This window comes from Camelus bactrianus, chromosome 8 (assembly GCF_048773025.1).
Source record: "Camelus bactrianus isolate YW-2024 breed Bactrian camel chromosome 8, ASM4877302v1, whole genome shotgun sequence".
Lineage (NCBI taxonomy): Eukaryota > Metazoa > Chordata > Mammalia > Artiodactyla > Camelidae > Camelus > Camelus bactrianus.
Window position 1 is genome coordinate 43,515,655 of NC_133546.1, and position 16,031 is coordinate 43,531,685.

General features: G+C 35.3%; 1 protein-coding gene across 5 annotated transcripts in view; it reads right to left on the reverse strand.

Moving 5' to 3' along the window:
• RPF2 (ribosome production factor 2 homolog) overlaps positions 1-16,031 on the reverse strand; it is a 46,266-nt gene that overhangs the window by 25,243 nt on the left and 4,992 nt on the right. For 3 of the 5 annotated variants that reach the window (XM_010965421.3, XM_010965419.3, XM_010965420.3), the window contains exons 2-7: positions 14,186-14,318; positions 11,856-11,893; positions 8,110-8,149; positions 4,987-5,068; positions 4,254-4,330; positions 3,300-3,399 (exon numbers count right to left, since the gene is read on the reverse strand). In XM_010965421.3, the coding sequence (XP_010963723.1) occupies positions 3,300-3,399; positions 4,254-4,330; positions 4,987-5,068; positions 8,110-8,149; positions 11,856-11,893; positions 14,186-14,242 (394 nt within the window). In that variant the 5' untranslated portion in view covers positions 14,243-14,318. Of the gene's footprint in view, positions 1-3,299; positions 3,400-4,253; positions 4,331-4,986; positions 5,069-8,109; positions 8,150-11,855; positions 11,934-14,185; positions 14,319-16,031 lie in introns of those variants that run through there. The other 2 variants (XM_045524519.2, XM_045524520.2) reach the window with 2 other exon arrangements.

Here is a 16,031-nt window from a genome sequence, read left to right on the forward strand (position 1 = left end):
GTATTAGTAACCTTTAACACGTTAATCTCCATGTCACTCAAATCTAGGTGACAGCTGTGTTTCCTCAGGGGCCCCGTTGCCCAGATATAGGTGCTACTTTTCCTTATGCAGCTTTTTACAAGTAATTTGCAACAGTTTTCATTAGTAGCACAACTATTTAATAGTAACAACATGTAAGTATATACCCAGATAGCTAAAAATATTTTCTTTTAAACAAAATTACTTAATACTACGTTTCTTAAGATAATCACTGAAACAATTTATACAAAGTTGCTGCCATGTTTTGGGACGAGAACAATATGTTCCTGTCTTTTCTACATTTTTTCTAGCTTCCTGTCATTCCAAAGTTTGCCTGCTTTTCTGATAACAGAGGACGCACATTCTTCTGATTGTTTTGCCTTGCGGATTTTTCCTACTTTGCAAATTGTGAATCTCTTCTCCTTTATCCCTTTGAATATTACTGGACCTAATATTTGAAGAATATAACCATTCCTTAACTAAAAGCTCCCTAAATTCTGATATTTTAAGTTTTAATTTGCCTTTGGCTGGTATACAATATGTGCATTTGTGACAGAAATCCCAATAAGTAGATGTAGTGCTAATTTCCAGTACCACTGATACTTTTTCATAATGTCATTGTGTATGAAACCATCTGGTCACCTCTATTGATGCCACATTATCCTTTATTATAATTAAGTATGGTAGGTGGTTTCATTTTTATAAGATTGCAGTGACAAGCAGATGAATTTGAACTGGTCCCATAATGGGTGCATGTTTTGTCAAAAGTATTCTTATATTCTGAACATCTTTCCATTTCAAGATGACAATTCCATTGACACTGCATTGTCATCTTCTCGTGACACCATTTCACCTCTTCTTAGTGGATGGGACATAACATCTTTTGGCATAAACTTTATTATGCTGCACAGTCCCAACAACATGAGTTTTCAAACTCAAAAATTTTAGAACCAATTTGAAGCTGGTGTAGGAGTTATCTTCATACAAGATACAACCTTCATTCAATAATTTTTCTGCAAGCTCACCGCAAACATTTTGAGCTAATCCAATTTGCCTGGCTCTACTAGTCTCTGGTCCAAAATATATTTTTATCAACTGCATATAACCTTTGGTCAAACATAACTTAAATAACTTTATTCAGTATTTGTGTGTCTTATTCGGTATATAATGTCTAAATATAAGACTTCCCCTTCAAGGAACCACTGTCTCATCGATTTTATGGTATCTGGGCCCAGTGAAAAAATGTTTTGATATCATTTTCAGTCAAAGCATTAATCAATGGTAATATTTCCCCAAGCCTATCACCTCTTTCAATCATTTCATGATTTGCAAAGTGGAAATTTTATAATAATTCAAAACAATGGCAAGACTTCATGGTACGTGGCAATGTGAAATTGTAAAGCAGGTCATTTGACCAATATTTAATCCATAACATTAGTTTCACTAGACCCATCCAAATCAGAAAAGCAAGGAATTTTTTTACTTTCTTCAGAAGAAGTAGATTTCTACCTCTTTATTTGACTATATTATGTATTTAAATGTTGAAGTAATTTTTGTTCTGCATATCTATTTGTCTCCTTTACTGGAGGGTTTATTATTTCATCATCTAAAAACAGCAAAAGAGCTTAGCCTGGACTGATATCACAATGTAGTTCTGTCAGAAATCCACTTTTTCCTGTGAATATGAACGACTTCTGGCTGCCAGTGAACTCTTTCTACTGAGTACTGCCCAGCGCGCCATCATCATCTATTTCTTCCTCTTCCTATGCAACTAATTGTTCTAAAACCTCCTCAGTTTCAACTTCAACATCGTCTTTCTCCTCATTCTCTAAGCTTGAACTTGAAAAAATTTAATTAATGTATCTTCTTCCGACATGGATCACTTCATCATCACTACTAGTGTCACTTTCAGCTGTATTTCTACATTGTCTGACAGACATTGTAAGGATAGCAAAAGTCACAGAATGACTCTTGAAAGATGCAGAATAGAACTGCCAAGCTGAGTCAAACAGAGCAGGTGAACAGAGTACCATCCTAAACAACTGCTTATCAATCGGTTCTACTAATCAGATCGCATATCACTCTCGAGCTAACAAATATCAAAGTAATGCCACAGCGTCCCAGACTATTGTTACTGGAATTTATTCTGTGCAGAACAATGACATTCCAGGAAGAAATAAAACTATAATATAAAGAGGTTAAAAATTGGAAGTAAGAAAAGAAATTGTTTTTTTTAAATAATTCCAATTATACTGGAGAAACAAACAGATTAATTATAAGCACATATATTGTTAGTGTGTCACACTGCTATGAAGTGTGAATTTGGGCTCCGCAGGAAACACACTGGACCCACAGTGGGCGATCAACGTGTTAAGAAATTATAGAAAACAGTAATGTCAGCTTTTTAAAAAAGGAGAGAACAAGTGGTTTAAAATTGGTAAATTTAAATCAATCCCAGACAGTAACTATACATTGTATATTGGATTTTAAGGAGGAGACTTGTGAACACATAGAAAAGGATGTAGTCATTACATATCATTAGGAATGAGTGTAGCTCACTAGGAATAAGTCATCTATAAAACAACCTCACAAGGTTACTGTGAGGATGAAGCAATATACATAATGTACCCAGCACATGGTTGGCGCTTAGGATGATGATGACAATGAAATAAAAGGAGCTGGGGAGGTCACTGAGGGCTTCCTAGGAATGAAACTTCATCTGAAATTTGCAACAATGGAAGAAACTAGATAATAAGAATGATTTAGTAAAGACAATAGGAATGTGCATAATATATTTTCAACAAAACTTTTTTAGTAGAAAAGGAAGGAAATTGGTGGAGATCAAAAAAACAAATTACATGAGGTTTTTAGTGTGAAAAGCCTTGTGTATAAGAGTAAGAAAAACTACTAGAGGTTTTTGAGTTCAATATGGATGAAGTATAAGCTTGAAAATTTAAATTTTCAATTTTCCAAATTTAATATAATGATGCAAATAATGACAGGAGGTAAGTGCAAGCATTTCATAAAGTATAAAATTCTATATAAATAGGTTGGTCCCGATGTTAACCGTATCATCAAAAAGTAATAATGATCTATAGAGTTTAACATCCTTTTAACTCTCCCCTGCTGCTAGTGGGGAAATAAAAATAATAAAAAGGGAAAAAAGAGATAAAAAAGAAAAAGCTGTATATCTAGAATGAAGTGGCAAATGGCCACCACCAATGACAAGTCTTAAGACTGCCTACCTAAGCTGTCTTGCAGATAAGTATTAAAATACTCACCAATAAGAAGACTTTTTAGCCTTCTGTAGTCTTCTGTTACATCAAAATCATCACCTGCAAATATTAACATAGGTTTTGTTCCCTCGGGACATTTACTATTCTAGGAAATAAAAGAAAAGTAATTATATAAAATTATCAAGTCTAAACTGTCTATATGTTGATTTTAAAGTAGTCAATACTTAAAAACAGTGATTCAGTTTCACATTTTTTATCCGTCCTATAACTATGTTTATGAATATTGATTTTAATTTTTTAATTTTTAGTTTGTTTTGTAATGGAGGTACTGGGGATTGAACCTAGGACCTTGTGCATTGCTAACCATGCTTTCAACTTACTACCCTCCCCCTTGAATACTGACTTTAGATTTAAAAACCAGAGTGGGATTTTTTTTAATTTATAGATTTTTGTACTAGATCTATGGTCTGAAGGAGCAGAAGCCCAATTTGGACCCAGGAGCCACATTAGGACACTTTTCTTGCCATTCTAAGACTACTTACTATTTTCTATTTCATAATCCCATTCAATCAAAGGAGACACAAAGATCCAAGTCCTCAAGGGGATAACTGAGCCTGCAATTTGGTGGCTAGCAGTCAAAATACTGTAGGATCAGCTAAAGCTTCCAAGCTTTAGAATAGGGCTCATTTGAAAACTGTGATATTTCTGGGGTTCCATAAAATAGGTGCTGTGATAATTAAGGAGATGATAGCATTTCAACTATGGGCCTAGACAAAGGGTTAGGAATCACTCTAAAGTCTAACTGCTCAGATGTGTTATACGCTACAAATATATTCTGCGTTTTAAAGTAAAGGTACAATGAAATTGCGCTTTTAGTTTAGAGCACACTAGAGTAAAAAAGATTTAAGCTACAAAACTGTACAGTACTCTTCACCACAAGATGTCACTATTGCCCAAGAGCAACATCATAAAATGCTTATTTTTAAGATCATATCTTACCTTAATGTCTTTTAGAGAAACAAACTTCTCAATACCTAATTCAATCATATCCAGCACATGGAAGTCATACATACGACCTAGAAAAATATATTTTCTTTTAACCATTTATTTTTCCCAAACAGCCACCTTATGTGTATCCACTTATCTGCATGTCAAAATGCTCTAATATCTGCCTCTTTCCTTCTTATATCTCCCAAGAATGTCGCTTCTTTCTTAAATTTTTAACTCTGCCTAGAATAAATTGGTGGCCCTGGTAAGGATCTTAGAGATCACTTACCCCAAATCCCTTAATTTATATAAGAGTAAAGTGCCAAAGAGGGTAAAGGGCTTGCCTAAGCCAGTGAGCACGCCAGTCCACACGCCAGTCCAAATTCCAAAACACAATACAGGCAAGGGTTCATTTTCAAATATATTCATTACACAGGTATTTATTAGGGAAGGGTTAATTCACATGGCTAAGTATGCTACTTTTCCCCCCTAAATCTAATACTGACTGACTCAGGATATATATGCTTTACATTCAAAAAATTTTCTACAACTTGAGGTAGGGTGATATTTACATGCCCATTCTTTACCTGCAGACTGGTAAATAAAAAAAATTCTATTAAAATTCACAAGGAAAATAAAAAAACAGTTTAGGGCTTACTGGTTATTCCCGAATCCTCAATACCATCAATTAATCTGAGTCACAGAACTGACTGTAAATAAAAGTTAAAAAGTAAATGATATTTACCTATTACTAGATTATTTGGTCGCTTCTTATTATGGGAGCCAAACATGAATAAAGAACAATCTGACTTCTTTGAAAAAAATTCCTGTAAAACCAAAGAAATTCCATTCAATCAATGCATAAATATAAAAAACTTAAGTACTGTACCTCTGAACTAAAAAAATGTCTATCGGTTTTCTTCAGTGGAAGTTAAAGAAGACTTAATAAACTAGATAGGAATAAACAGAGGGAAAAGGTTTTATTTCTAGCTTTTTACTTCAAATTTTCTGATTTGAGGTACCTAGGGAAAAGATATAAGTTTAAGACTAAAATATATGAAAATTACTAGTTAATAAATAAAAGAGGCCATTTATTTTCAGCTATGCAGTTATTCTGGAATAGCATACCAAGTATTGCATTTGCTGAACAGATGCCTTCACTCATATGACATACTGCTATCATCAGTGGTCCATCCATGCATTCAGAACACAAATATAATGGGTGCTTACATGAATTAATCAATATGGTGTTTTGGGGATGTTTATAACTGGACTTACAAATTTACAAGGCATGTAACTACTTTCTACTGCAAGCTTCATCCACACAGCAATCTTGTCCTAGAATTTCCACACCATTTCACCTGTGACTAGTTCCATTTTGTGAACCCAACAAGGACTGACTGACAGATCTATGATGTTCCCACCAATAAGAGGCAGCTCCTCCATATGGCTCTCAAAAGTACTGACTTCCACTACAGATTCAAGAGGAGTGGAAACACAGTTATAGGGTTCCAATCCTAGACAGCTCCTTTTACACCAGTGTCTGTCTACACTGATGTCTCTTCACATTCCGCATACTTGGATTTGGTTTATAGACATTCCCAATTTCAGCACAAAAATTAGCTTGCATGTGTGCTAGTCCAGTTCTAGCCTAGTTGGAAAAGCTTCCTAATTTAATGACAAAAAAAATTAAATAACGTTGAAACAATCATAATCCTCAACGTTCCTTTACTGACTGCAAGACCCCCTTGGGGTGTGGGCCCTTAGTTTGGTTATCATTCATTCCAGTGTTTTAATTAGAAGCAAGTGAGGCAAACAGCTACCCACTTGCCTATCCACTCCCCATGTAAAGGTGCAGAGTCAGAAAGTCCAAGAATTCTGGCTTTGCTATTTACTATGGGATCTGGCCAACCTTTCTTAGAATTAACTTTATCATGTGTAAATAAAAAAAAATTTAAAAAAAAATCACCTCCTGCAAAATTCTCCAAGGGCCATGTGAGATGTCATATGTCAAAGTATCTTCCTTAGACTGTGTCTGGCACAAAGTAGGTGTTCAAAAATTGTTTTTTAAATGTCCAAGTCAATGACAATCCATCCTTCAAAAAAAATTTTGACATTCTGTTATGATTAACACCCCAAAGCTTTCCATAAACTACCTTTTACATATATATAGTATTCATCTGTCATTCTTCTCCGTAAAGTCTGTCTTCTATTAAAATTCTAGAGCAAGAGCAGTTAAATTATCTGCAAAAGGCCAGACAGTAAATATTTTAGGCTTTTCTTATGCTTAAAAAAAAAACCAACTTAAAAAAATGTAAAATCAGGGGGGGAGTACAAGGGGGGCAGTTATAGCTCAAGTGGCAGAGCACATGCTGAGCATGCACGAGGACCTGGGTTTAATCCCCAGTACCTCCTCTAAAAGTAAATAAGTAAACCTAATTACCTGCCTCCTCAACAAAAAATTAATAAATTAATAAAATTAAAAAAAAAGTAAAAGCCATTCTTAGCTCATGGGTCTCACAGAAATGGATTTAGCCCACAGGAGATATATTTGCTAATTCTTGTCCTAAAGCACAGTTCCTAGACTGTAGTGTAAGAAATGTGCTATTGGGTGACGAGTGGTCAGAAAGAGGAATTCAACCAAATTTCCAACATGACCACTGTTTCCACAGCCATTCTGAGCTCTAGTGGTCTGAGATTTATTACAGTCAATGAAATATATCCTGTCTCTGGAAAGAGGAGATCAACAAGAGGAAATGTCACAATTTCTAGTGTAAGAAAAGCTGTCCTAACAACACTGGATTGAAAAAGTACAGAATGCTACAGATTCTACAAAATAACACTGCTACAAAGTGGTCATTCAACCAAAAGTGTTATAGTGTCACAAAACAAAACCAGCTCTTGGTAAGTCCTGTACAGTATAGAAGAGGGAGAATTCTGGGTTAGACCCTATATTTTTACTTTCATGAGCTCTTCAACAAATGACTGTGAAAAACCCAAGACTGTGATGAAAGCAATTTTATTAAAAAAAAACTCAGTATTTTGACAATATTTTTCTTAATCTATTATAATTGTCATTGCAGTTAGTTGCCACATTAGGATAAGATCTTCAATGTCAGTTTTCTAATTAATTATTGTGATTCTATTCAGAAATTTTTTTCTTTTAAATTTACTAACTAAAAGAACAAGCAATGGTGTTCCTGTCAAGAGAACATAATCACATTCAGATTTTTTTAAGTCAGCTTAAATAGCTTAACCCATGTATTTCCTTAAGATTTTCTTTAAAAAGAAACTAATATCATCACATACTCAAAGTCCATTCATCATTTGCCATTTACTATCTACCACCTTTTATCTTCTGATTTCATTCACTAGCCTTCTTCATTTAGTTTTGGTTGCCAATACACTCAAACAGGAATTTGATTAACTCTAGTGAAACAACTGACGATCGTTAGCAGTAATTCACGCAGTGTTTCTTGTTCTAAAAATACCCAAAAAAAGAAAAGTAAAACTTTTTAAAATTAAACTTGCTGTATAAAATGGATTTATAGCAAGCTTCCTTTTGACAATCCATTAATTATACACTTAAAATGTAATTTAACTTTAAAAAATTTTATCAATATACTTCCAAGCAGTGAATAATACATACTAGTCATAGTGAAATATAAGATCTATAGTTATACTTTAGTTTAACTAAGTAAGTTTAAGGAAATAAGTTTAAGTCTTATTTCCTCTGTATTTTACATCAAAATTCCCTCATATAGGATGATGTCTAATTTAAAAAAATCATAAATTAGGAGTACTATTAAATGAATTAGTTTGAATAATCACTTACATGCTCTTAAATCAGAAAGATTCTTGTACTTACCAATGATGTCTGATCTTCAAATGGTCTTGTAATATTTTTCCTAATATAAAAAAGTGAACTTAATTTTACAAATCTAAATAAGTAATTTACCCATCACAATAAACTAATAGATTAAGATAATTTTATATTCAGATGTTAAAAAAAAAAGAAGCTGGAACGATACTAATGCATTCAAGCTTTTATTTACTGCCTACTATGTGCCAGGCACCATTCTAGGAGCTGGGGATACGACAGTACCATGTCAAACAAGATCCCAGCTTTCATGGAGCCTGCATTCTAGTGGAAAAATAAACAATTTCAAAAAGTAGTAACTCTTGTGACAAAAATAAAATAGGGCATTGTGTTAGTGTGAAGAGTGGAAAATGACTGTTTGTGCTGAGACCTGATAAATGAGTAGCCATGGAAAAGTTGGGAGGTTAAGAGTATTCTAGGAAGAGGGAATAGAATAAGCAAAGATTCTGAGATGGAAACAAGCTTAAACTATTCAAGAAACAGAAAAAAAGCAAATGTCACTGGGTCTTAGTGAGTAAAGAGATGGGTAACAGTGGGGTATAAGGTCAAAGATGTAGACACAGCCCAGATTAAGAAGGGCCTTGATGGTCAAGGTGAGGTATGTGGTTATTAAAAGAGTAATGGGAAGCACTGGGGGGTTTTAACCAAGAGAGTGATACGACTGGATTCAAATATTTTTACAGGTCTGCTCTGTCTGCTATGTGACAATGGAACGTAGCCCAGCAAGAGTAAAGGGGTTAATAAGGAGTTATCACAAGAATCCAGGAGAAAAAGGAAAAAATATGGTGGGATGGATCAGGAATAATAATAGTGGAGATGGAGAAGCAGAGGATAGGGAAATGTAGAACACACTGTCTTTCATGCAAAACAGAGAGAAATAAGATTATGTATTTTTACTAGCTGAAATACACAAAAGAAATTCTAGTAAGATATATAAGAAACTAATGATGGTGGTTGTTCTGGGAAGAGTGTGTGTTCATATTGTCACTGTATAGTTCTGATTTTTAGTCATGTACTTAAAGTGTCTATAAAGCAGTTCATAATTTATGAATTTAAAAAGAAAATTACATATACAACACGATCTCAATTTTGTTTAAATAAAACAGATGTATAGATATGAAGCCACGTGAGAAAATATGTCAAAATGTACACAGTGGTTATCTATGGGTGATTATTTACTCCATTATCCCAATTATCTAAGAGACATGTTACTTTTATAATCAGTAAAAAAAAAAAAAAGTATTTTATGTGACAATGAATATATACATGTCCACATAGAAATGAAAACTTGTGCTGTACACTGGAATTTAACACAACATTGTAAAGTGACTATAACTCAATAAAAAAAGTTAAAAAAAAAGGTATTTTAAAAAAAATGATGCAAGGCAAACAAACCAGGAAAAATTACTGCAGCATTTATGATTAACAGCTAACAGCAATTCTTTTTTAAAATTAATTTTTTTAAGTGGAGGTACTGGGATTTGAACCCAGGACCTCATAATGCTAAGCATGTGCTCTATCACTGAGCTATACCCACTCTCCTAACAGCAATTCTCAAATAAGCAATTTTAGTACAAACATTTAATAGGTATTATACTGGCATTAAAAATAGTATCTAAAGGGGAGGAGGGTATAGTTCAAGTGGTAGAGTGCATGCTCAGCATGCATGAAGTCCTGGGTTCTATCCCCAGTTACCTCCTCTAAATATAAATAAATAAACCAAATACCACCCCCCCAAAAAGCATCTAAAGGACCACCTATCAACAGAAAAATGAAAAATGCTTACAATACAAATGAAAAAGGCACAAAAGAATTTTTAGGATACTGGAACTGTTTCTGTACTGTGACTGCAGTAGCAGACACAACTAAATGCATTTGTCAAATCCTTAAAAGTGTACACCACAAACAGCAGATTTCACATATGTAAATTAAAACAACAGCCAGGGTGCGATGGAAAACCAAAATAGAATACAAACTGTAATAAATAACCTTAACTATAGTATAAATGACTAACACAATCACAATGAAGGGGCGAAAAAACCTACACTGGAGTTACACTGGAAAACAACATTTTGACTGGATACTGTGAGGTTAAAGACAAAAAGAACTGTACATAGATTCCATACTCTAGTTAATAAAATTGTTTCTTACTGGGTTAGAAATTCTGAAACTACCAGAATTATACAAATAAGTAAATATACTATAATGAAAGCCAAGTTTCTTACTGTCAGAAGAAAAGCGTTACAAAGAAGAAAAGGAGAAAGGCTGGAATGAAGTCTGTGGTGTTGGACTGGAATCAGAAGCATTAGTATGAACTCATGATTTTTTAGGAAGTATCAGTATCAACTCAGGGCTTTTTAATATATAAATAAATAAAAACAAATATCAATGTGCATGTGTACATAGGATAATATAGTACGTAATTTTACTGCTGACAGGACCTAGTGACAATGACACTCCAGTAACCAATGAGCATACTTAGTGCCCAGATAATTATCAGCCTCCAATACATGGAACGAGGACTCCATGGAGAAAGGGCTGTGGCAATGAAAAATACAAGTGAGCCTGGTGCATCTTGTGGTGCCAGAAAGGAAGCCCTCCAACACAGGGGGCATGCTGAAAGGGCACACAAGCCAACCTGAAAGAGAGCCTAACGGCCAAAGGCAGAACAATTTATGCAACAAAATAAATAATGGTAGCACTGGATTTTAACCCAAAAGAATCTAATAAATATCCTTAAGTCCACACTGATATAAATAAGTAAACAAATGGAGGAAAAGGGATAGATTGTCCTTACAGAATTCCAATTAATAAATGTAGAGGGAATGAGAGAAATCGCAAACCACCACTAGAATACCGCAGTAATCAATGTTGTAGACAAGATCCACCGATGGGTGTTAAAATTAATAAGTAAAACTTTGAGAAGAAACAGGATTATTTGCATAGTCTCTAGGTATCTCCTCCAAACATTCATTAACTACAAAGGGAAAAATAGTAAATTTACAGTGGAGAAACCCAGCAGACACCACTTTAACCAAGGTTAACACCACCAGTATAATATGTCATGTACTCCCTGGTATGATTTACTGAGAAAGGCATATCACTTTTGTGGTATTCTTGCCAAAAATGCATAACCTCAATCTATTCATGAGGAACTTAAGACAAATCCAAAACTGAGGAATATTTTACAAAATAACTGACAAATACTCATCAAAAGTGCCAAGGTCATCAAAGACAAGGAAAGACTGAAGAATTGTCACAAGTTGGAGGAGACTAAAGAGACATGAAAACTAAATACAATGTGGGGTTCTGGAAGAGAAAACGAGTATTAATGGAAAAACTGGTGCAAACCAAATCAAGTCTGTGATTTAATTACCATTATTTAACCAATGTTCATTTCTTACTTTTGGTACTTACACTGTGAATATGAAAGTTATCAATATTCTAGATGCTGGGAGGGGTATATGGGCAATCTACTAATTTTTGCAACTTTTCTGTAAGCCTATAATTATTTCAAAATAATATATACATGCTATGATTACAACTATGTAAGAATATTCAATACAAATGAAAACAAAGATGAGAAATAAATACGTTTTAAAATACTCATAGTAATGTATGTAAGGAACTGTAGTATTTTTTAAACAAATTATTTTTCTAACTCTTCCATAAAGTGGTTGTTTCTTACTTGTATAATGGAATATGATTTAATAAGTGAAGAGATAATGACTTACTTTTTATATAGAACGCCATATGGTTTCTTCAGTGCATACTGTAAAACATAATTTACAACTTTCAAAACAAAACACATTCTGAAAAGCAGAGGTAAAAATAAAGCATTGTAACAGTCATTATACAAGATTACCCTGGTCCCTGAATCCTATTCTGATGTCTTCTGCATGGTTCCCTTCTGATCACTTATAACAACCTGCAACATAAGCTTAATATTCTTAGACTGAACTTTCCTAATTAAAAGTTTCCATGTCCTTTCAATATTCTATCCAATTTAAATGATTCCCTTCATTTCCTTAAATTCTACCTATTCCATTATTTCAAGGCAAACAATCTGAGAACAGAAAGAAGAGCAGAGGAAAAGAGAAAAAATAAATTCTATGAGGAAAGGCTGACAAAATTGAAATAATGTTGTGTGGAAAAAAGAGAATAGAGAAATGATCACAATGACGACAATCAAAATACTAGCCAGAGTTTACACTAGCCCTTGAAAAATTCCTGTTTTCAACCCTCTTTTCATTTTTCTTCCTACTTATTTCCACCTACCCACTCACTAATGATCACTCATTTCCTATATGGTCAGTACTGCCCTTATCATAAGGGATTACCTTGCATTAGAGAAAGGGGTAAACGAGGAAACAGAGAAAAATAAAGTGAAATGATCATTCATCAACTATCAGAGCTGGTGAACAAAGGAAATTCACCAGTAAAATCTACCTTTTTAAGTACTAAAACTTTTGATGATTCTTGACCAAATGTTTCCCTGCCTCAGCGTAATGAATATTACCATCTTTTCTGGCTAACTTCAGAGTCATCAATTCAAATGTTAACTACTATAACAATCTGGAATATGGTGCTGCTCTTAGAGTTAAGCCAAGTATGTAGAGCCATTGTGTTGACGCGATGCTGGGAAGACGACACAGTATCCCATCAACACGACTTTCACACAAACAAAAAGGATAAGCTTATATCAGAAATTTGGATGTATGAACTATCATGTTTACTAAGTATAGGAAGTTAAGTCAAATTTTTAAACTTTTTCAATTATTTAGCTGATTTAACTCAAACAATCTATCTCCTGTACTCAAAGCCTAAATACTCAACTAAGTACTAGATTTCTCCACAAACTATGCCTGCCTTTCATTCACTGATTGAACATTTACTGAGCACCTAACTTGAGCTGGACACAATTAGACTCAACACAATAGAGATTTAAAAAAAAAAAAAAAGAGCTTTGATCTTCCTCACTTAAATTACATGTCCTAAAACAAACCTGTCACTTTTCCCTCCAAACCTGCTCCACTTGATACATTCTCTAATTGGCATTATTGCTCATTAGACATCCAACCCAGAAACCTGCTAGGTCATACTTCTTACCCACACCCAAACTGTTCTACTGTCAACATCTGCTCTCTCTGATCATCTCTCATTTTCACTGCCACCACCAGACTCCAGATGCTCTTTACTTGGCTGCCAGCAATAGCTTAATTAGTTTCCTACAATTGCTCTCGGTCCTCTCTAGTCAAATTGATTGAAAGGATTGATCACACCTCTCACTTGTGATCTTTCAGTGGTTTCTCAGCGCTTTCACTACCAAACTCAAACTCTCTGTTACTATCGAATCCTGCCTGTTCCTTTGCCTTCATCTGGACCGCTCTCCTTTAGCCATCCCGTTATTTGCAGTTCCCCAAATGCATCATGCTCATTCACACTCCCTTTTGCACAAGTTTTTTCCTAGGCCTTAGAAGCTCTTCTCTTCCTCTCCCTCTTCTTGTTCCAACTCCTCCTTCAAAATGAAGCTTAAGTATCATCTCTAGGAAGCCCATACTGTGTGCGGCAACCTCCATGGATTTTAACTCAGCCTGCCCACCCTACCCTGTGAGTAGCTCCAGCACAGCACTTAATTCACAACGCTATAATTTTTTACTTGTCTGTCTCCCTCACTAAGCTCACTGAAGGGAGACACTGTCTTACATAACTACTAATCTCCAGCAGCTAGCACAGTAGTTGGCATTACTGCAAGAATAAATTGATAGTAATATGCAGTTATCTCATTTTACAAATTAGATATGTTCCTTAAAAGTGAGTAGATCAAATCCAGTTATTGAAATCAGTTGAAATTTACTAAGGAACTATCTGCTATAAGGAAAACCAGTATTCAGTGCCTTGGCAAAGCAAATAACCTCCAACTTTAGCTTTTCTCTACAGCTAGCAGTTTTTAGGGCAAGGCAAATTTATCTGTGTGTTTCTCAGACAGCCCAACTAGTACACTAAAAACTTTCTACTTTCAGCACCATTTAAAAAATAAGTATATATATAAATATATACGTACCACATCTCTAAGTACTTGTGTCACTGTCAAATTTGCATTTCCTCCTTTAATCAGCATAGCATTTTTAATATTTTCACTGAGTTTTGGTTCTCTCTTCTCAAGGAATCTCTTGGCTCTTTTTGTTTTAGGCTTTCTGTTCAGAAAATCACAATTTATAACAGCTTAAAACATTTTCCTCACTCACAGACATAGAAAACAAACTTATGGTTACTGGGAGGGGGAGAGGGTTGGAAGGGATAAATTGGGAGTTTGAGATTTGCAGATACTAACTAATATATATAAAATAGATAAACAATAAGTTTATACTGTATAGCACAGGGAACTATATTCAATATCTTGTAGTAACTTATGGTGAAAAAGAATATGAAAATGAATATATATATGTTCCTATATGACTGAAGCATTGTGCTGTACACCAGAAATTGACACACTGTAAACTGACTATACTTTAGTAAAAATATATATTAAAAACCCCCAACATTTTCCTCATATTATAAAACCATGACTTATGTGCAAATTCTTAAAAACCAAGAGACATTACATAACATTTATCAGGATTCTACCACTAAACAAAACCTCATTTCTTAAGAGAAATATTAGTTAAAAGATACTCCGTTATTACTCTTAAATAAGTGTTAATTTTATTTGCTTTTGGTCTTTTAAAAAAGATTTTTATATTCTTGGCATTCTTTTACTACTGCTTTTTTCTAAAGATTTTTATTAAAAAAAAAAAGGACTCAAGTGAATAATATTGCTATTTTTCACTCCATTACTTTATCTTCAATCTTAAAGCAGTCAAAACAGTACTCTGTACCGTAACACAAAGAATTGCACACCAACTGCTAATCAACCTGTGGGCAGCTACTAAACACAGGGAGGCTGATTGTTGCTGATCTTTCCTCCAGGAAAGACAACACCACCTACCAGGAAGTATATACTGCCCTACTCCAACATCACTGCTGAGAAAGTCAAACATTATTGCCACCAAATAGGAATAATGACTGACTCTTTCATAGTCATTCTACTAAGGTTTAATCTTTTCCAGGTGAGGCAGCTAAGGCTAGAGAGGTAATCTGCCCAAGGTCACACAGCTTGCCAAGTAATCCCATCTTCAAAATGAGCTACATTTTTTTTTTTTGTGAATCTTAAATTATTATTATTTCTTCCTGTCGTTTACACCCGAGGTGGGGGGCAGGGGAAGGGGAGGGGAACAGGAGAGGGGGGATTGCCTCCCCCCCTAAGGCACTGAGTGGAGAAGCCGCAAGGGGGGAGAGGGGAGGCCACATTGTCCTCACTCCCTGGGGCTAGGCCTCAGGTCTCCTCAGCCCTGGGCTCCCCCATCACCTGAAATGCTAAGATGAGGCCCAGGGCAACCTGACCTCCCCCAACCCCAATATATTACATCATCACTTTTTAAATAGATATAGGGACTGGTCCCGCTACCCCCTTCCTGTAACCACCCCCCCACTATTGGGGGTACCTGGGCAGCTGTGCAAATGGGCATGGGGGTGCTTGGGAGAGAGGGAGAGCACCGGGCCCCTGAACCTGCCCCTTTGAAGGAGGGGGAGGGGCCGCCAGGCCAGGGAGGGGAAATAGTGCAAGGCAGAGCCCAGGCCAAACGGGGTCCAGCACCCAGCGAGGAAGAGGGGGGAGATACCCCCACCCCCAGCAGATTTGGGTAGTTAAAAATCTGAAACTAGATTTCAACAAGACCAACAGAAAAGGCTATGTACAGAACGGGGGTGGATTCAATCCTAAGGGAAGAGGGAGGGGATTATTCTCCCCGACCCAACAGGGAGCCGGGCTGGTAAGCGTCTGGGGAAAGGGTCCCTTTCCCACAGCTCCG